This window comes from Pelodiscus sinensis, chromosome 23 (genome assembly GCF_049634645.1).
Source record: "Pelodiscus sinensis isolate JC-2024 chromosome 23, ASM4963464v1, whole genome shotgun sequence".
NCBI lineage: Eukaryota > Metazoa > Chordata > Testudines > Trionychidae > Pelodiscus > Pelodiscus sinensis.
In genome coordinates, this window is record NC_134733.1 from 9,412,015 (window position 1) to 9,434,323 (window position 22,309).

Here is a 22,309-nt window from a genome sequence, read left to right on the forward strand (position 1 = left end):
ATTTGATCATTAGTTCATCTCATTATGGTTCATATAACTTACACGATCATAAAGTGCATTTGCTTGGGGACTTTGATGAACCACAAACATGTAGCAGCTGATGTATTTTTACATGGAAGAGGAGCAGGGGCAGAATTCCCCCACATACTTCATCTGGGTTTGGCCCTAGATTGCTAAAGGTAGATTAATATTTCATGTCCTGGTATTCAGTATATAAAAACAAAGGCACATTTTACAGAGTTTTATTGGTTTTCTCTCTCTGGTTCTGCCTCCCACAGCTCATACACTCCCTATTTTTTCATATCGCTTTCTCCTTGTTGTCCTCTCATTGGGCTGCCTGGTCTAGTGAATTGGTAGCTGGCCTGGGAGTCAGCTGATCTGGGTTCTAATTGTAGTCAGGGGGAGCTGATAGCTTCTATGGACCCCCAGGAAAGGTGTGAGGGGGCCTGGTACTGAGCCTTAGTGGGGGGTGGGGCTGCTGGCCTTCCATATATTCCCTCTCCCTTCCTCCGCCCTCGGGTGCCATTTGAACCACAGTGCTGCTCCCCCTCCCCTGCATTGTGTGGAGTGGCACTCCTGTGGTGATTTAAAAGGCCTGGGAGGCTCTAGCTGCTGCCCCAGGGCCTGGGAGCCATGGGCCCCTTTGAATCACTGGGCCCCAGGGCATTTGTCCCTCTTTGCCCCGCTGTGAGTGGGTCTGATCACAGTGCTGACACTACCCTGCTGTGTGTCCTGGTGCCAGTCACTCACTTCACGCTCATAGCGTGCCGCTGTCTGGCTGGTTTATTTAGATTTGTAAGCCATTGGCGGCTGAGCTTTTCTCTTATGTATAGTCATAAAGTTCAGCACAAAGACTCCTCATTTTCAGTCGGGGCCTCTAGAAGCTAGTGTAATACATTAGCCAAAAATATTATTTTGTAACACAGTCGCCCCTTACCACTAGGCATTCCCAGCCTATGAATGCTGCTGTCCTGTTCTGTCATATGAAGCACTACATACTCATGCAAGAATAGGTGGGTAATAATTAAACATATGCAGAGCAAAAACCCTGTTTTGTAACCCATTTGCTTGTAGGGTTGCTAGGTGTCTGGTATTGGCCTGGACAGCACGGTATTTGCAGCCTCTGTTTGATAAAAAAGAAAAAGAAAATATCTGACATGTAAAATGTCCAGTATTTTCTGTTTTTCTCAGATGTTGGGAGTGAAGAGCATGGGGATTTAAAGGTGCAGTGTTTTTTTTTTGCTCAACAACTTTGGTCCCCCTTTTTTTGCTCAACCAATTTTTTTCCCTCCATGTTCGGTATTTTTTGTGAAATTATCTGGCAACCCTATTTGCCTGCGGTGTCACACTCTTAATCTTAAGAGAATGAGTTTTTGATGCTGCAAAAGTTTGGCTGTAAGAGGCTGTTCAGACAGGGAAGAGGACTGTCTAGGAGTTGGTGATGGCACAAGGAGACTTTCCTCTCTAGATTGGGAACTGGACTCAGCCCAGCAATCACAAAAGCCACTGCCGCATTTCACATTGTCTGATAGCATTCTCAGCGGAGAAATCAAGGAGTGAATGAAGCACACTTGACTCCCTTTTCTCCTCTAGAAGAGGTCCCTTCAGGTCTGGGTTGAGTCACAATGGCAGGGCAGGATGAGGAAAGCTCTTCTGTGATGATGAGAACTTCATTCTCCTGAGCTATCAGTGCAACACCAAGCACAAACCCTGAAATTACCCCATAACTAACTGTGCATCCAAAGTGATGAGTTCTGTTGAGTATTGGGGTTGTAGATATAGATCTTGTTGTTATAGTAACTGAGTTAGGTCACTAGGGGTCAGCCCAGCTGGTTTGGGCTGGTTCTAGATAGTTCTGTGATATGAAATAAATGGACACTTGCAACTGATCAAGCTCTCTGTTTCCAGTGATTTCTTTCTAAACTGTGGCACTCCAAATGATATAACAATTTCTAACTTTGCTGTGACCATTGAAGAAAGAGATCTTTGAGTCATTGTGGATAGTCTCGGAAAACATGTACTCAATATGCAACACTCAAAAAAAAAAAAAGTGGAGAGAATGTTAGGCACCATTAGGAAAGGGATAGACTGATTAGAAAATATCTTACTGCTACAACATGAATCCATGGTATCCCTACACCTTGAATATTATGTGCAGCTCTGGTCACCCCAACTCAAAAAAGAAACATTAGAACTGGAAAGAGTACAGAGAAGGGCAGCGAAAATGATTAGCAAAATGAAACAGCTTCTACATGAGGTGTAATTAAAAAGAATGTTCTTAGAAAAGAGATGACTGCAGGAGGCTATGGTAGAGGTCTATAAAATCCTGAACATTGTGGAGACAGTGAATAAGGAAATGTTATTTATCCTTCCACATAACACAAGAACTTGGAGGCTTTCAGTGAAATTAACAAGTCAGAGGTTTAAAACAAACATGAGGAAGTACTTCTTCACACAACAGAATCAATCTAGGGAACTCGTTGCCAGCCGATGTTGTGAAGGCCAACAGTATAAGCGGGGGGAGAGTGGGAGAGGGGAGAATTGGCTGGTGGGGAGTGGGCCTGGCCAGGCACATGCAGATTCCAGGGTGCTGCCCGTCCCACGCACGATCCTGGCGGGGCTCATGGACAAATCTGGCCCTGGGGATTCCATCCTGCCCTGGCCTAGTCCTGGCCCCCTCCTCTCTATTGTGTAGTTGTGTACTGCCTGGCTAGTAGATACACTCACGCAGTGTTAGCGTATCTACCAGCCAGGGAAATGGATCTTGCACATTATGGCTTTGTCTACGCTACGGGGTTTTTGGCCAAGAAGCTTTTTGCAGAAGAGATCTTCTGCGAAAACTTCTTGCGCAAAAGAGCATTTACACCTCAAAAGCACATTGCAAAAGCGATGTGCTTTTGTGCAAGAGAGCATCCACACTGCATGCATTAACAGAATGGCCATCAGAGCAGCTATGCTTTTTCTGATAGGCTCTTTTTGCACAAGAAACCCCTGCAGAGCATCCACACATGCCTTTTTGTGCAAAAGCTGTAGCACAAAAAGGAGTTATTCTCTGGTGCGGCGAGTGGAGACATAGCCATAGACTCTAAATACAGTCAAGGTGTGGTAGGATCTGCTTGCTTTAGTAAAATATTTAATCTAATGTAATATGTTATTGTCTCAACTGTTAATATGTATGTTTTAACCCTTGGTTAATTAGTTCTCCAGAATATGATAACATCCGCCCATCCTTTGGACATTTCAGATGTTGGCAGTGATTCCAGCCAGTCCGCCTGCATGGTTTCAGTGCTCTTTGTTTTCTTTCTCTCTTCCCACAGCTGTGCAGTCATTGCATACCCTAAATGACCAGATCTCGCATTTTATCGTGAACAAGTCAAAAATGCTGGATGAGGATGAAGATACTTTCTTGCCCAATGAAAAAGAGTCTTTGAAAAACTCCATGTTGTTGATGAGACACCTCTTAATAGATGCACAGGTAGGAAATCAATAAGCTTGAATCCATTAAGACACCTGGAAATGCACATTTTACAGAGCCAAAGATTGTGCCTCGTTTTTATAGCAGGTTTAAGCTATGAAAATCCAATAGCTCCCTACATTTGTTTGATACTGACTTAGATTGTTGAAATTCTCAGCCAAGGCAGAAGGACATCTTGGTTCAGAAACTATTGGGATTGTAACAGCCAGCATGTTGAATTTAGGATTGGAAATTACTTTAAAGTTACAGAAGAAAATGGAGTAATCAACCTGTCAATGGGAATCTAGCATTGCTCCCATGAAAGGGAAAATCAGTTTGTCAGTAAACATCTGTGCTGAATGCCAGTTTAAGGGTGGCCGGCAGGTAACATGTTCGGTGTAGCTATATAGTTGCTTGGTAATTGCTCGGTGTAGCTATGCTCTGAGCTGTGGCTTGTACAGGATCTCGTGGCTTTTCAGATATTTCGTTGGAATTTTGCAACTCCTATGTAAAAATGTCTCAGAAAGTCTGTATACAGTAAACATGTGCCAGGATGATTCCAGCTAAATAGAAGAAGCTTCTGAAAATATTCAATACCTTTTTAGACTCCCTTTCAAGCTTTACAAACTAAAAGGTCATCCTGTGTTGGATGGTTGTTTGAAAACATAACAGCCTCCCTTCTCTTTTGTCTCAATCCTAAATTCTGGGTCTGCTACTAAGAAGGTCTCTGCTCTTAAAATATGTACATTTGATCTCCCCCTTTAGTACGTACAGGATACTCAGAATAAAGGCAATGCAAGCACCCCACATTATGCAAATCCTTTCACTCCTATTCACCATCCCCTCTCCTCAGACTGGCAATGGATAACTTTGCTCAATTGGGCCAGTTGGTGACTGCCAGTAACAGAAATGAAAGGGAGCATTCTGGGGCTGCAACTCGCATTTGAAACTCCGGATGAGAAAAGGAAATGCAGAGCTGTTTGCAAAATAAAAGAGGAGGAAATTATTCCGGCACGGATTAGCTGCATTATGTGCAAATCCGCTCAGCTGAGCCTTTTTCTCATCACTATTCCATGGCTAACCCTGTATTGCCGGTGGGAATACCTACATGGATTGCTGCAGATAGTGTACAAACATGATTATCCAAACCTCAGTTAACCAAACTGTTCACTTACTCGAGCGCTCTCTGTGGACCTGTTTCCTGTGACTTGCTTTTACAAGTACTTAAATGGGAAATTTAAATAGAAAAACCAACTCCTTTCATGTATTACTCCCATAGTCTCTCATTTGGAACCTGGTGGTTATCTGAGCAAACACATCTCTGCCTCTCTGTGTCTCTGTCAAAACCCTTTGGTCATAATTAGTTTAGCTAATCGAGCTTTCATTATACAAAAAAGAAGTGCTGGAAATCTCTGGTAGCAATAATGCACCAGTTTTAGTGCTGAATACATTTCTAGTAGAATCGGGACTATGCATTCAGGTATGTGCCATGTATACCCCCATTGCTTTAGGTATGCTCCATCCTTGGAGTAAAGGGAGGAGGGAATGGCAAGTCAAGCCACGTTTTCACTTACTAGAGGATAAATGCTTCTGGGGCTCAATTTAGTGGGTCTAGTAAAGACCCGCTAAGTGGAATGCTGAGAGAGCCCCCATTAGTGTCAGTATATCTCACTGTTACAAGGAGTAAGGGAAGTCAACGGCAGCATTTCTCCCATTGACCTCCCACTGTGGAGACGGCGCTAAGCTCTACGTAAGGTGCATTGACTCCAGCTACGACATTTACGTAGCTGGAGTTGCGTACCTTAAGCCGACCTTCCCCCCACAGTGTAGCCCTGGCCTCAGAAAGAACCATTCGCCAACTGCAAAAATCCTCCTTCACCAGCCCACAAGTCTCCCTAACTCAGCCATCTGCCACTCCCTCTCATCTGTGTGGATTATGGATGATCCGCCTGAGGGTCTTCATATCTAACATTTTACAGGACTCCATGAAAAATGGCCATCGCACAGTTTCAGTGATTGAGGCAGTGTAGTGGTAGAAAGGACAAACTTTACTAGGGATCGGAACAACAGGGGAACACAACCTTTGTACACAACCAGACACATGGTGAGGACTCCATTCAGGGAGTCCTAAAAGAAAGCCTCTGTCAAAAAAGTTCCATGTCTTTCTTTATTTCATCCCTTTGAAGATAGATTCAGCTTCACAGCTGTGATGGTTCAAAAATGCCTGCTGCTAATTATGCACCAGCAGAACTGCAACTCCCAGAATGCTGTGTGGGACTGGTAAACGCCGCCTTGTGCTAGGAGAAGGTAGCTTACTGGGAGGCTAAAAGATGGAGCACGTGCAGTGAGTTCTCGATGTGTTATCATGGGATGAAACTGTATTTGGGGCTATTTCTTGAAGGTTCAGTTATCAAGTGCAATGCTGCACACCTTTCGCAAAGGAACTTCCTCTGATGCCTAGGGCTCCTTACCTTAACTTATGCAAATATCACCTAGAAGCCAAACAGGGGGACCCTGCTACAAGAGAAATGAAAGATGCTAAGGGTTAAAATTTGCGCTTAGTTGCACAAATGCAGCTCCCATTGCAGTTAAAGGAAGCTTCAGTGGGAGCCAGGTATGCACAGGCAAGAGCTCTAGTGACATCTGCATAGTGCAGATAAAATACATATACAGTCAAAACAAAACAAAACCAAAAAAAAGAAGAAGAAGAAGAAGAAGAAGAAGAAAGGGACCTGCCAATAAGACACTTTAACAGAAACTTCTTTTCAGCACCTGAGAACTGGCTACTTGCCTATCATTTGCCCTAAATGCATATTAAGTGCTGCCTGTGATACTGTGGCTGATTAAGGAAATGCTAATAACAATGGGGAAAATGTCAAGAGCTTCTGTGTCCTCACAATACATCTGGAACGCTTCCCAGGCAGCACTGGACGTGGTTTGCCTTGGATCTGAAAGTTGGAAGGCTGACAAGGTGGGAGGCAGCAATGATGATTAAAAGGACGGAACAGATGAGGTGACGACTTCCAAGACTTAAAACCAAACAGCCACTCTGTCGGGAATCAAAAACCATGATGTTGGCAGCGAAGTACATAAATAGGAAAATCACTTCCAGTATGTGCATATAAAGTATGTAGTAACCACAGTTGCAGGGTGCCCTGTTGGCCTCCTTACCAGGAAGAAAAAACATTCACCAATGCCCCTGTCCTGAAAAACCCACCATGTAAACAGACAAAACAGAGTGGGGAAAGTGAATACTGTACTCTCATCCCTATTGCAGAGGTGGAAATCAATGAGGATGGGAGGAACTCTGAGGCAGCTGCTTGGGCACTAGCTTGGGACTTGAAAGGCATGGACTTCAATTCCATGTGCCAGCACAGATATTCTGTGTGACCTTGGGCAAGTCATTTAATCTCTCTGTGCCTCAGTTCCCCATTAGAGTCTCTCTCCGTTGCCCACTAGTAATTTAGAGATAACAGTGCTGTCCTTGCTGGGATAAATATATTCAAGACTGGGCAGTGCTCAGATACAGTGGTAAAAGGTGCTATGTAAGCAGAGGTGAAAGTAACTTTTATTTCTTAAAGGTTCTGTTGCACTGCCTGGGGGCCCCTCAGAGCAGGAGGAGGGGTGGTTGTGATACAACAGTACCTGTAGGAAATTTAAGCGTGAGGTCGAATGCAGGGAGTCTAAGGCAGGGTGTGGCGAGGGTCAGGGAAGGGATTGGGATGTGGAAGGTGTAGAAGTCAGGGTTGGGGGTGAGGAAGGGCTCAGGGCAGGGGGCTTGCTCAGGAGGGAGTGGGAGGTGCAGGAGTCAGGGTTAGGGACTGGTAAAGGGTGCAGGATTCAGGACTGGGGGGTGAAGAAGGGCTCAGGGGAGAGGGCCATGCATGGGGGGTGTAATGGTCAGGGTTGGGGTGTTTGAGGAGAGGTGAGGGCTGGGGTGCATGGAGGACAGAAGCCTCTGCTCTGAGATTCATACCAGGGCTGCTTGCTTGTCAGGGGCTGAGAGGAAAGAGCACAGCCCATCTGCCCCCTGTCCTGCCCAGCCCAGTCAGAGGGAGAGGGACGCAGCAAACTCCCATACTCTAGGTTCACAAAGGAGTCAGCAGTCACAGCAAAAAGGCTGGCTGTAGCTGTTAGCTAGTAGCCAACCAACTTTTGAGTCTCTTAAAGCTAAACAATCTCAGTCCGGCATTGTGGGGGAAGGCTCTTTGGACTTGAGAAATTGCAGTCAGGTGAAGGCTAGTCTAAAAGACAAAAATCCACCTGGTGCTTTTTTTAATTGGGCTTACAGGAAATAACAGGAGCCGGTTATCAGCCTTCATAAAGGGAAATGACAAAAGCCACAGTGCATCAAAGGAGATTTTGCCCCATTCTGTTAGTGTGGAGAAACCAGCCTCCTCAAAATGCAGAAACATGAGACCTGTGCCTCTTCACCCATTCTGATAGCAGGAGGGAGAATCTAACAGCAGGTGCCAATGAGCAACTGCAGCTGGGATATACTCAACTTGTGATGTAGGCACCCACAAGCAAGTCTTCTTGGCAGAGTTAATGTGGTGATGGGCACCCAGTTGGGCCTTACCTAGGTTTGAGCAGGCACATTGCAAAGTCCTTACCTGAGTTACTGTATTCTCACTGGTGTAGCTGTCACCCATGCCAAGGTCGCGAGGATGGTTGGGAGAACATCCCCTGATTCTTTGTGCTATAGTAAGCTGAGCCACTCTGATTGTTTCCCAGGCCAAGTCTACACTAAAGGTCAAGATCGACTCAAGATATGCAACTCCAGTGTGTTAATTATGTCGCTGGAGTTGATGTACCCTGATTCAAGCAAATGCTCCCAGGGGCCTCCCTTACTCCTGGCAGGAGCAGGAGTGCCCGCCACCAACGGGGGCACCCTCTGAGTTTGATTCAGCGGGTCTTAAACTAGACCCACTAAATTGAACCCTGAAAGTTCAATAATGGCAGCGCTGATCTTCCGCTTAGTGAAGAATTGTGGGTGAACTCCTCATTGCAATGTGAGTGCATTACCTGCCCATGTGAAAACCCTCTCAGACTTCAGCTAGGACAGCTAGCATCTGGCTGGAAGCACCAAACTTGGGTCAGAGGCTTATGTGCGTCTGGACAGGAGAAGTGGTTAGGAACAACCCCCAAATGTGAGCTCAGATCATAGAATCATAGGACTGGCAGGGACCTCGAGAGGTCATCGAGTCCAGCCCCCCGCCCTCAAGGCAGGACCAAGCTCTGTCTACACCATCCCTGACAGATGTCTATCTAACCTGTTCTTAAATATCTCCAGAGAGGGAGATTCCACCACCTCCCTTGGCAATTTATTCCAATATTTGACCACCCTGACAGTTAGGAATTTTTTCCTAATGTGCAATCTAAACCTCCCTTACTGCACTTTAAGCCCATTACTCCTTGTCCTGTCCTCAGAAACCAAGAGGAACAAATTTTCTCCTTCCTCCTTGTGACACCCTTTTAGATATTTGAAAACCGCTATCATGTCCCCTCTTAATCTTCTTTTTTCCAAACTAAACAAGCCCAGTTCATGAAGCCTGGCTTCACAGGTCATGTTCTCTAAACCTTTAATCATTTTTGTCACTCTTCTCTGTACCCTTTCCAATTTCTCCACATCTTTCTTGAAATGTGGCGCCCAGAACTGGACACAGTACTCCAGCTGAGGCCTAACTAGTGCAGAGTAGAGCAGCAGAATGACTTCATGAGTTTTGCTTACAACACACCTGTTGATACAACCTAGAATCAGATTTGCTTTTTTTGCAACAGCATCACACTGTTGACTCATATTCAACTTGTGGTCCACTATGACCCCTAGATCCCTTTCCGCCATGCTCCTTCCTAGACAGTCGCTTCCCATCTTGTATGTATGGAACTGATTGTTCCTTCCTAAGTGGAGCACTTTGCATTTCTCTTTATTAAACTTCATCCTGTTTACCTCTGACCATTTCTCTAACTTGCTAAGGTCATTTTGAATTATGTCCCTATCCTCCAAAGAAGTTGCAACATGAAGTTGCAAAGAAGTTGCAAGATGAATTCTACATGAAGACATAGCCTTAAGTATGAAAATTATCTCCATTTATTCCTTCGCTCAAGAGTCCAGGCTCCTGTTTTGAGGTCAAGAGGTGCCAGGTACAGTCCCTGCAGAAGACTCATCTAGCATAACTTGTCCTTTTCCTCTTCACCTCAGCATAACCTCCTCTGCCAACTGCCTGATGCATTGTGTGCAGCAGGGTTAAACTTTGCACAAACGTTCCCCAAATTGCACTGTGCTGAGAGGGACTCCAATGGGACCATACGGTCTAATGACTCAAAGTGCAGGCCAAACTGGCAAGAACAGGAAAGCATACTAAATACAAGAGGAGCTGCCTGCAATGTCAAGTGGCAGCAGGGAAGGGAAGGAGGCTCGGCATGGCTTTTCTGCTCAATTTCCCCTGCAATATGAGGGAAGTTATCTCAGGAAAAGCCTACAGTTTTGGAGGTCACCTTTGCATAAGTGCAGAACACAGAGATGGGGTTGAAGGGGAATCCACCCTCCTCCATCTGCAACAGGGATCTCTTGCTTCCCCTTGCATGTTCTGCACTCATCCTGCCTATGGACATTTCAGTTGATGTCAACTCAAGTTGCACTTGCTAGACAGGCGCAGAAGAGGCAATAGCAGCTGCAGTGTAGGCTGGCAGGAGGTTTTTGCCTGCTCAGCACACTGATAAGACGGGAGTCCCATGTCTGCCCTGCTAACAGTGTTCCGGGGTTGGGAATGCATCGTAGGTGGAGTGTCGACTCAAATTCAGCTTAGGGGAGGTAGGGACTAAAGTCATTACAGTCTTAACCCTGGTGGTCTCCATCCATATCCCAGTGCCAGGATTTCACCAGCACAAAGACTTCCATTAAAAACTGCCACTCTCTGACCAGGCACTCTAGCTGGCAGCCTCAGCAGAGAAGTCAGCTACCTTCCCACTCCCTCCTTCAGGTCAGGTTGGAAGCATGGCTTTTAGTTACCTATTCTGGGTACTTGCTTTGCTGATAAATAGAGGATTTCAGCAGCCCACGCTGACAGCCAAGCACTTATAGGAACGAAGTTCCCTTAACCAGTGCTTAAGAAATAATCACTTTAGCTAGTGGACCTTAAGGAACCAACAGGAGATTGAAATAGTGTAATATGAACAAAAAGCTGCAGTGTAATGCACTCCTACAGTGCTGGTACATAAAAACAGGATAAGTAAAAATCTGCATCTTGCCTGTATGACACATCTCAGCCTCCATATCGTAAGGGAATGAATAAACAAGTTCATATCTGCTAGATTACCCAATGCAAGATGGAATCTCACAGATATGGCCTTCTATGATAGATTGTCATTGTTGTCAATCACTTCTGGCATCCCTATTATGTTTGAAAGGGATGTTTGCTCTGGGTATGTTGTTTTATAAACCTGAGAGGTGGAATTTCAGAGTCTGGCAGTGTTTTTTTGCTCTGACATTTTCCTAAGCAGGATTTATTGTTTCTAAGTCAGGAGTGACTTGAATCTATTATGCCTTCCCCGGTCAAACTTTAAACCAGCCATCAGCATTGCCTAAGCTGTTATTTCTACTAGACTCTGTTCTGTCTAGCGATGTTGGAAGGGATTTGCACAGCATGGAACAGAAGATACATAAGGGCTGCAGCAGGTGTGGGCAATAAGTGGCCCCAGCTGCAGGCCAGATGCAGTTGCCAGTGTTAGCCCTCGACGGGCTGCCAGATGCTTTATTCACCTGAGTGTCCGCAGTTATAGCTACTGTGGCCATGGTTTGCTGTTCCTGGCCAATGAGGGAGCCATCACTTCCCACAAATCCCATTGGCCTGGAACAATGAATCATGGCCAATGGGAGCTGCAAGCAATTGTACCTGCAGACACTCAAGTAAATAAAGCATCTGGCAGCCCACCAAGGGCTAACCCTGGTGAACCACGCCTGGCCCACTATCTGGTTATTGCCCGTCCTGGATCTGCAGGATGAGCCACATGGCTTAGATCTAATCTAGCAATTTGCCAAGGCAGTTTATCTAACACATTAAAAATATGCATTCAGGTTCATGGAATTAGACTAGAGATAGGTTAATAATTTTCTCAGATGAAAATACGCATGTAAAACAAAAAGTTGTACTCCCAGATGCCTGACCTTGAAAGGCCAAATGTTGCTTAAGTCCAGAGCCTCTAACCATCTTGGAACAAGTTGACTGGATTGTCCTTGGCTATAAGCTCTTTGGGGCAAGAACTGTTTGGTTGGTTTTTTACTCTGCCAGCATAGTGCCCGGCACAATGGTGTCCTCATTCTGTTTGCCAAAAGTGGGTAATGGGCAACAGGGGATGGATCACTTATTGATTCCCTGTTCTGTTCATTCCCTCTGGGGCACCAGGTCTTGACCGTGGCCAGAAGACAGGATACTGGGCTGGATAGAGCTTTGGTCCTAGTATGGACATTGTTATAGTCTTGATTAGAGCCCTGTGTGCTACTATCACAGATATAAACAGGAACAGTAATGGGGACTGTCTGTTAGGCTATGTCTAGATTGCATCCCTTTTTTGTAAAAGGGATGAAAATTAGACGTATCGCAGTTGTTATTGAAGCGGGGATTTAAATCTCCCCCGCTTCATTAGCATAAAAATGGCTGCCGCTTTTTTTCGGCACGGAGCTTTGCCGAAAAAAAGTGCCAGTCTAGACGCGGATCTTTCGGAAAATAAAGCCTTTTCCGAAAGATCCCTTATACCTTATTTTAAGAGGGATAAATCTCCGCTTCATTGGCAATTACGATACGTTTAATTTGCATCCCTTTTACAAAAAAGGGATGCAATCTAGACGTAGCCTTAGTTTTGGATTAATGTACAGTGCCTCGTATCAAAAGCCTTACTAAAGTCTAGGTATACCACATCTACTGCTTCCCCCTTATCCACAAGGGTTGTTATTCTATCAAAGAAAGCTATCACATTGGCTTGGCATGATTTGTTCTTTACAAATCCTTGTTGACTATTAATTATCATCTTATTATCTTCTCGATTTTTGCAGCTGGATTCCTTAATTATTTGCTCCATTATCTTTCCTGTCACAGAAGTTAAGCTGACTGGTCTGAAGTTTCCTAAGTAGTTCTTATTTCTCTTTTTATGCATCATTTGCCCTTTTCCAGTATTCTGGAATCATTCCCATCTTCCATGACTTTTCAAAGATAATAGATAATGGGTCAGATATTTCCTCAATCAGCTCCTTTTGTGCTTTGCACTTTCTCAGGGGGAGGGATAGCTCAGTGGTTTGAGCTTTGACCTGCTAAATTCAGGGTTGTGAGTTTAATCCTTAAGGAGGTCATTTAGGGATTTGTGGCAAAAATCTGTTAGGGATGGTATTTGATCCTGTTGTGAAGGTAGGGGACTGGACTTGATGACCTTTCAAGGTCCCCTTCCAGTTCTAGGAGATAGGCATCTCCATTCATTTCTATTTCTTTCATTTTGCCCCTTCGTACTTTTGTTATTTGTTCCTATTCATCCTTTGTAACTTGACCTAGTTTCCACTTTTGGTAGGATTCCTTTCCTGCTTTTTAGATTATTCAAAATCATTCAATATCTCTCTTGCCATGCTTCCTATCTCTTCTATGCAGGAGAATAGTTTCCCTTGTGCTCTTAATACTGTCCTAAATAATAATAATGGTTTTAGTAATCTTATGGAGTATGTGACTCTCATGGAATTGGAGTCCTCCTGTTTGCTTACTCCCAGGCTACTTTATGTTTGCCTACGTGAGTAAAGGTTGTGCAGGTTCGAGAAATGCAAATACTCAAGGGAGAAATTCATTCCCCCACCCAGGGTCAGTGGAAAGCTTATGCCCAACTTGAGGGCTTCCGTGATGCATTGAGCTTATGTTGGCCCTCTGCATGGGGGCGGAGGCGAGGGTGAATGTCATTCTCAAGTAAGAAAAGAAAAGAAACCTCTTAAAATAAGGGATCTTTCGGAAAAGGCTTTATTTTCCAAAAGATCAGCGTCTAGACTGGCACTTTTTTCCGGCAAAGCTCCATGCCGAAAAAAGCGGCAGCCATTTTTATGCTAATGAAGCGGGGGAGATTTAAATTCCCGCTTCATTAGCAATTGCGATACGTCTAATTTGCATCCCTTTTCTGAAAAAGGGATGCAATCTAGACATAGCTGTGGTGTGTCCAGGCTATAAGTTCTATGAACAAAACAATACAGATAAAATGTAAAAGCAACAGGAGAGGCACAAAAAAGGGGTCACATCTTGCTTGCCCACTAGGCAGCTGCAAGGCTTAAGAAACAATCTGAGGTCAAAATACCAGCTGGTTTAGTTTACATTTTTGTTTGAATTGCCATCGAGCATAAAGTGCCCTGCTCTTCTCTGTGGCCGTCCATCAATAGATCTCAGAGCTGCATGAACCTGAATGGATGTGGACAGTGCTGAGGTTACCCATGATTCTCTTGCTTCTAGGCTAGACTGTTGTTATGCTCTTCATATTCAAACAAAAAGCAATGATGTGTCGGTCATGCTAATGGATCCAGGATCTAATATGTAACAATTATCCATTCCTATTATTCTCAGCTAAGGTGTGTATGTGTGGGGAAGGTGGAATATCTATGTGTCTCAATGGGAGATTGAGGGGGAATTAGCCATTGTCATCCATGGGATATACTGGGGTGTACTTAGGAAATCTGGCCTCTTTCGTTTCATTGCCTGAATGGGAGCTGATACCTTTTGCCAAAGTGTATAGTAGTAGCCTTCCAACATTGTGCTGCTTTATTTTCCATTAAATAATGAGCCAGATCTTCACTCTTCAGCTGGTGTAAATCAGCACAGTTCCTTTGATGTCTCCAGAGCGCTTTAACTCATATTGACTGAGGATCCAGCCCATAATGTTTTGAAAAATATTTGACTGTTTCAATTTGCTTCTTAAGTCAGATGCCAGTATCTTATGTATCACATAAAGTATGATTTCTGAAAGAGGGGAGGAAAAGCCCTTGGCTGTGTCTAGACTGCATCCCCTTTCCGTAAAAGGGATGCAAATTAGACACATCGCAATTGCAAATGAAGCGGGGATTTAAATCCCCCCGCTTCATTTGCATAAACATGGCTGCCGCTTTTTTCCGGCTCAGAGCTTTGCTGGAAAAAAGCGCCAGTCTAGATGCGGATCTTTCGGAAAATAAAGCCTTTTCAGAAAGATCCCTTATTCCTTATTTTAGACATCCTTATTGTAAGAGGAATAAGGAATCTTTCGGAAAAGGCTTTATTTTCCGAAAGATCCGCGTCTAGACTGGCACTTTTTTCCGGCAAAGCTCCGAGCCGGAAAAAAGCAGCAGCTATGTTTATGCAAATGAAGTGGGGGGGATTTAAATCCCTGCTTCATTTGCAATTGCGATGTGTCTAATTTGCATCCCTTTTACGGAAAAGGGATGCAGTCCAGACACAGCCCTTAAGTTTTAGCAACAGAAACATTCCATTTGTCCCTCCTTACTTTTAATTGATCAGTATCCCACCTACTACTTTTTCATGACTGATATAGCTGTTGCAGAACCTGTCTCACAGATTCTTTATCAGCTGACCATTTTCAAAATAATTCTCACTTTCTTTACAAAGGTCTGTTCTAAGATTTTGTTCAGCAGTTAAATGCTTACTACCATCTGCACGTCCGTCTTTGAATGGTTTGCAGAACTAACTCTGATGACCTCTTTGTGGGAGTGGGTCAGACTTGTATCCATAGGACTAAAAGCGCGGGTGGAATTGGACTTTAATTCAACAAACCTACTATGCCTGGATTCCAAAAATACTCACTGCCCCCACTAATGTGCTTTAAAAAAATGCACATACAGATGCAGTACCGATTCCCTGATATTGAGAATTGTGAAAACATATTTTAGAACTGGGGTGGGGGAGGGTGAATAGGCACATTTAACTTGGAAAATGACTTAAAAAGGAAAATTATAGAATTTTGGTCCTTTTGATGCTTCCTAATTTATGCATTAAATGCTTTGATCCTACAGCGATAGTGCTTTAGAAATGCAGACAGGTTGGCTACAGTTTAGAAATGCCCTTTGTTTTGTCCTGACTCACAATTGGTTAAAAACAATCATGCAGTGCAACACATAGTGTTCTTGCTGTAAAGTGAGCTCAGTGTATCTATGGCTTTAGTCTGCAATAAGCAAACAGTACCCCCTAATGTGACTGCTGGCTCACTAATAGCTCCCATGTCCTGGGCCTCTGGACCAAAGGCCACCTGTCACAATATAGATCTGAGAGATGGCATAGGCCAACTCTGGCTGAGAGGTATTCAGTGTTCCACACTCCGTTTTCCCTGCTGCAGTGAACAGTAGGTTTGTCTATTCTGTGCACAGATTCCTAGGTCCGTAAGCCAGAAGGGAACCACAGTGCACCCCAGACTCCATGGTGGCTAGAAAGGCTGGCTCTATTGCTTTCAGGAGCTCCTGTAGAGAATGTACCATGGCTGCTCCCAAATGAAGGTTTCTCTTGCTAGGGTTGGAGGCAGCGATGTCAAAACGTGACCCCACCAAAGACTATTCTGCATTTGAATGGTTTAGAGCCTTTCCCTAATGTGTGCACTATTGAAGTGGGGGAGGGGCACGAGGCAGCTTTAAATATAAAGACATGCTGGCCAAAAAAAGGGAGAAATTTATTTTTAAAAGTTGCTTTTTTTCCTCTAAAAAATGTAGACCTTTAAACATGAATACTGTCCTGCTCGGTAGTGAATCAAAAACACTGAGAAAAATGTCACCACAATTTTTTTTCCCCAATGAAAAGCGATATTCTGACATTTTCTTTAGCATTTCAAAGCCTTATTTTTATTTTGACCAACTCTCTAAAAAGGAAGAGAGAAAATTGGCAGAATGCAAAAGATCTCTGAGGGCAACGGCAATCATCGAAATAATTCCCTGCAACGTAGTTTTGAACAATATTGCCACAGTTTGAGGAATGACAGTTCCCTAGCTTTGGCAATATTTTACTCCTATCACCCACGGTGCTGCTCCATATTGGTTGTACAATTGTGTTTATGTATCTACACATGTGTAGTAATACAGACATCTGTTTCTGTGAAGACAAAATGATTGTGTATTTGGAAGTAAACTTGAAAAATAAGCTTGCTGCACCACATATATTACATTTTTACATGAATCTTGTCTTCTCATTTTCATAAAAAAGAAATATTGTAAGCCACTTTCAAGCCAGCAGTTCATATATTAATGATCCCTGTTAGTCCCAGTCTGAAACAGAGCACAAAAGAATATCTCAGCTATAAGACACAGTTCAAGCCAGTTTCATCAATGGCCATGTTGTACTTAGTGGCATCATTAGAACGTGTTATAAGAGCCAGGCTTGCAAACCGTTCCCCTAAAAGTGCACCTGCCAACCTCAGCTTCTTTTTTTGAGCTGGGAGAGAGAAAATTGCTTGTGGTCTTCCTCTGCTAGTCCAATTTATTTGGGGAATGAGATCCTTGATAATGAATGATGATCAAAGTCCTCTTTTTAAAAGCCTGTTGTACGCTGCCGTGGAGCACAGTACTATTTATTTAATACATATTATTTGACACCCACCAATGGTGAAACTTGGCAATGTATATAGTTCTTTTCATCCAAGGATTCCAAAGTACTTTATAACTTTTATAAGAGCTGATGTAACAGTTTTGCCTTGAATCTCTAGAGTTAAAATTGGATTCTGTCTTCTGTTTCTCAGCTAGCTGCTCAGAACTTAATCAGACCCATTCTTCATAGATTGCCATTTTCCATGCCTCATCTTTAGTCTGTGTGTGAAGTTTTCTAAAAAGTTTGAATGGAATCAGTTCTTCAGTTAAGTGAGACTGGAAAAGCTGTCACTTTCCCGACCTGCTTCAAATTGGGGAAAAAATGGTGGTTTGCATAACTCATTCTTTCCGCACAACAGACATGTCTGAAGCCTAAAAAGCTCACACCCCACTGGCTTAAAATGTCATCTTCAATGAAGGAAAAGTCAGTCTTTCTGTGATGAGTGTTTAAATGTGGATTTTTTTTCCACATGCATATTAAGGTTGAGTCTGTCAATACCATGGCAGAGTTTAGTCACATGGTTAATGGGAGTTGCATGGCTAACCCTCATAGTCAACTTTCCAAATCCCCAGCTAAAACCTTTTTCATCTGGATTTTTATAGGACTAAAGCTAAAGCAATTTGGATCATTGGCCAGGCACAGAATTGCTTTAGCAGTAGTTTACCCTAAACTGTATGGGCACGTCTAAACTACATTCCTCTTTCAAAAGAGGGATGTGAATTAGACATATCAAAAGTGCAAATGAAGCCAGGATTTGAATTTCCTGCACTTCATTTGCATAATGGTCACCACGCGTTCTTTCGAAAATGGATATTTTGAAGTGAAACTGCTGTCTAGATGCGGTTCTTTCAAAAAAACACACCCCTTTTTCGAAAGATACTATATTCCTCAAAAAAGGAGGTTTACAGGATCTTTTGACAAAGGGTTTTTTTTTAAAGAACCGCGTCTAGATGGCGGTTTCACTTTCAAAATACCCATTTTTGAAAGAACACTCGGTCACCATTATGCAAATGAAGTGCAGGAAATTCAAATCCCGGCTTCATTTGCAATTTTGATATGTCTAATTTACATCCCTCTTTCGAAAGAGGGATGTAGTCTAGACATAGCCTGTAAGGCCTTACGTAAGAGGGGGCTTAGCTATAAAAGCTCCCTTTCACTTCTGAGCACCTTTATCTGTTCCAGATTGGATTTACCTTTACACATTCAGGGGGTAGGGTTGCTTTTCACACCTGTTGTAATCTCCCCTTGTTCCTCCCTTGAGGGAAAACAGCTTTAAATTGTGGCCAGGCCTTTGGGACTTAACATAACTGAGCCCCAGAGTCACTGGACCAGACTCTAAATCTGATGATTTTTTTTTCTATTGCAGCAGTTCTTAGATTTCATTGCATCATGACACCCTTTTGACAACAAAAATGACTACAGGTTGAACTTCTCTAGTCCGGCACCCATGGGACCTGACTGGTGCTGAACCAGAGAATTTGCCAAACCACGGGAGGTCAATATTATCTAGCAGTACTACCAACACTTCTGGGCTCTTAGAAGACATTTAGGGGTAAATTAGAGCTAAATAACAGCATAGAACACTGAGAGCCAGGACTGGTGGCTCTAAACAAACTTTATGGAACTACAGGAAACTTGGCTACACCCATGATAAGGAAACATCTGGCTAACTAAAATCGCGCTGGACCATGAATGTCCCCAGACCAGAGATTGCTGGACTAGAAAGGTTCAACCTGTACATAACCCTAGGAAAGGGGACTGAAGTCTGAGCCTGCCCAAGCCCTGTCGTTGATGCCTGAATCCCTCTGCCCTAGACTGGGAGAAACTTTGGCCTCTGGGCCCCAGAAAGTCTAATGTCAACCCTGGTGACGTAATCAGCCGTTTGAGAACGGCTGTCCTATTGTGATGTAGGAGTCCACTTTAATCAATCCATTTGTCCCTCCCGGTACTCTTGCCCACTTTAATTCCAACCCCAGAGAGTCTACAGTACATAAAAAGAGTTCCTGTAATTTATCCAGAGCAGACAGAGCTGTCTACAAAGTTCATCCAACATTTTATTCCTTTTGACACCAACTCATTTGATTAGCTTCCACCAAGAGAGCTCAGTAAGAATGTGTGTCTTTGTACATTTTTCATTGTTATTCCTTGGCAGGATTGTCATCTGAGGGTCACAGTGGTCATTTAACTACAGCTGTAGCAGTGCTGTATGGTAGCCAGCTTCAACGCAGCCCCTCCCACAAGAGGGACTTGTGAGAGAGAGAGACATTTTGGATTTGTTAAATGCTTATCCATACAAAACACTACTGTCTGTGCCACCAAGAGACTCTAAATTCAGCTGGCTTATAACACAAGGATGCATTTTGTCACTAAGGGACTAGCCATCTCTTCATCACTCTATGTCTCAATTTATTTCTTGCCTACGCTATATAGTACGTGTTACTATTTTTAATATGGCTGATGCTACCATTGCAGTTCCACACCATGCTCCATGGAAAGAGATGGGTACCAACTTGGAATGTGGGGAATGTCTTGTATTCACCAGGGCAGGGCTGAGCTTCTGGAAAGTAGTGCTTCTGTGCTAGAGCGAGTGCCATATAGGAGGGTACGGGGAAACTGCTGTCCCACTAGAGGGTAATCCTGGTAAGATCTGGGCTAGGGAGGGGTTAGCAGGGGAAAATAATGCATTGCTGCTGTGCAGATAGCAAGAGGCATGAGCAATGCAAACCAGGTTCTGCCAGACCCTGGAGTAAACTGTTTTCTCTCTTTCTGGATCCTCCTGGTTTTGATTTTCTTGTCAAAGAGAAACAGGCAGAAACTTTTCTTTTAAAAATCTGGGATAAGTGATGACTGAGCTTCTACTGGGGATAGTGGTGCAGGGACTCTGCTCCTGGCAGCTTCTTATGCACTTTGGACACTACAGCAATGTAAATGATGGATTTTCTTAGCTTCTAATGCTCAGGGTGGGAGTAAAGGCTTTGGAAGCGAGCAGAATTATATACCCAGTGGTTTCTAGAGAAGTGACAGTGATGTATTAAATTGAAGACACATCAGCAGTGACGACAGTTTTCTGTAGCTTTTATTGTTTCTCACCTGCTTTTTTTCTTTTGTTCTTCTTTGGTACAGTGGCTCCTCCTTCTAAGCTGGTTATAATACCCCCTAGTTAAGAGGGTACAAGGGATTCCAGATGGGCCATGACATAATGGTGGGTGAGAAGAGACAGGAAAACAGGGGAAGTGTTTGCTAGTCGAATTGGAGACTGGGAAGTAGGGACAGAAGTCTGATCATCTAGATCAGTGGTTCCCAACCTTTTCCAGATGGGGACCCATTTTAACAATTCAGGAAGACTTGGTGACTCAAGGCAATTCAAAAACGGGAGGAAGAGAGGGGACACAGCCACCTGGGGAGACACTTGGCGACCCTTTTGAAATGTAATGGCGACCCATATTTGGGTCCCGACCCATAGGTTGGGAAATCCTGATCTAGATGCTCTTACCAGCTCTGCCTTTGAGTTCATGATGTAAAAGCAACGTTCACTCTAATCTTTTCCGTCAATGAAGAATAAATTTTATGCACACCAAGGCACGTGCAAATGTGCACCACCAGTAGAAACCTAAAACCTAGCGGTGGGCACTCTGCTACTCAGCTGGGCAGCACTGGAATCTGTCCAGAACAGTTGCCCAAGAGCACAGTTTACAAGGCACACTTTGTATAAGGCATTATTATTTCCCTAGTAGCAACAGGGTTCAGCAAGAACGCCAGGATAGAAGAAGGAAAGGTCAGCATAGAACATTGTGTAATATTTCATACTGTGAATCAAGGGAGGAAAGAAGAGCATTAAAGAACCCAGTGGAGGATTTCTAAGTACCATCTGGAAGAGTTAGAGGAGCCAGTATTGCCTCATTTCCACCAATATTTGGGCTCATGCTCTCCAGCAGCCTTAACTATTCTTGGTTTCCAGAAAGCTCTCATCTCTGGAGGATACGCTAATAAGGGAATGAAGGCTGCAGACAAGAATGGGAAATGTCTTTAAAACGCTGTCGTGGGTATACTGTGCACCGCTGTCCTATAATGGATAAATCAGAAGTACTTATCTGTGTGTCATAAATCCTATACTGCAAACAGCTGAGATTCTCCTTTAGCTGAACTGGAAGGGAACATTTTCAAGGCAGAAGGACGTGAATTCCATCCATTGCCATGGCGATGGATATGGTAGAAATGGCTAGATAAATGATGCTTCATGATGGCGGTTGGGATCTGTATGCCGCAAAGTGGCTACCATACACTTCTTGACATATTTTTGCAGCACAATACCATTATTGCTGTTTGTTTTGTGGCAGCACCTGGGGGGCACAAAAACTGAGATCAGGACCCCATTGAGTTAGTTAGACACAGTGCATACATATACTAAGGGACAATTCCTTTCCCACGGAGCTTGCAATCAACAAGGCATAGTCACATAGTTGCAGCGTGGAGTAATAGAAACACTTGCATCTAGTTTGCATGAAAATAAATTGGTTTTCTATCTCAATTTATCCCACCCTCTCTCACAAACACTCACACCTCGGCCCCATACTCAAGGAGGAAGCTCTTTCTGCAGAATGAGAGAGAACTTAGCAGTCTGTATCAGTGCCACATCTGGCCTTAAAATAATTGTCTTACTATTAGCTTCTGAGTGAGATGGATTGTAGGCTGCTGCCAGACCTCTCCTGATGAAGAAAGAATTAGTATTTTTCCTGATCTTATGGCTTGTCTGGCACAGGTTGGGTGTTGGAGTTGGGTTGCTTTGAAACCGAGGCTTTCTAAGATAAATGTATGTGCAACCATTTTATTCCCCCATTGAGTTTAGAAGTACACAAAGCAAGCCTTCTGAATCTGTACTGAATTTATGCCTCAGGGTTGTGTTAAGCAAAGTTGGGTGAATGATTTGAATGGAATCATTTTTCAGCGAACTTCACCTCTTTTTACATTTGCAAATAGTGCATGACAGGTTGCGTCCATTGATCAATATTATTTGCAAAGCAATTTCTTTGTGTGCTGCTCAGTCTGTAGCCCTGTCAAAAGAAGTTTGTTGCAAGTATTTAACAACCAAAACTCTAGCTGTTTTGTTTGGGCATGTGAGGGCTCGATTTTCTTTTACCAGTTATTTGAATGAATGCTAAGAGGACATTACTACCTCAGGACAGGAGCACAGGTCTAATGGACCAAGCTGATATAGAGTGGAGGAAAATTGGGTCCATGGTATCCGGATGACTTTTAGAATCAGGTTTCCACTGAGAATGCT

The 22,309-nt window shown here is 43.7% G+C and overlaps 1 protein-coding gene across 1 annotated transcript in view; it reads left to right on the top strand.

Moving 5' to 3' along the window:
• The window catches only part of KAZN (kazrin, periplakin interacting protein), an 846,942-nt gene that overhangs the window by 139,151 nt on the left and 685,482 nt on the right, over positions 1-22,309 (top strand). The window contains exon 3 of the mRNA XM_075906495.1: positions 3,318-3,475. Within this exon, the coding sequence (XP_075762610.1) occupies positions 3,318-3,475 (158 nt within the window). The remainder of the gene's footprint in view (positions 1-3,317; positions 3,476-22,309) is intronic.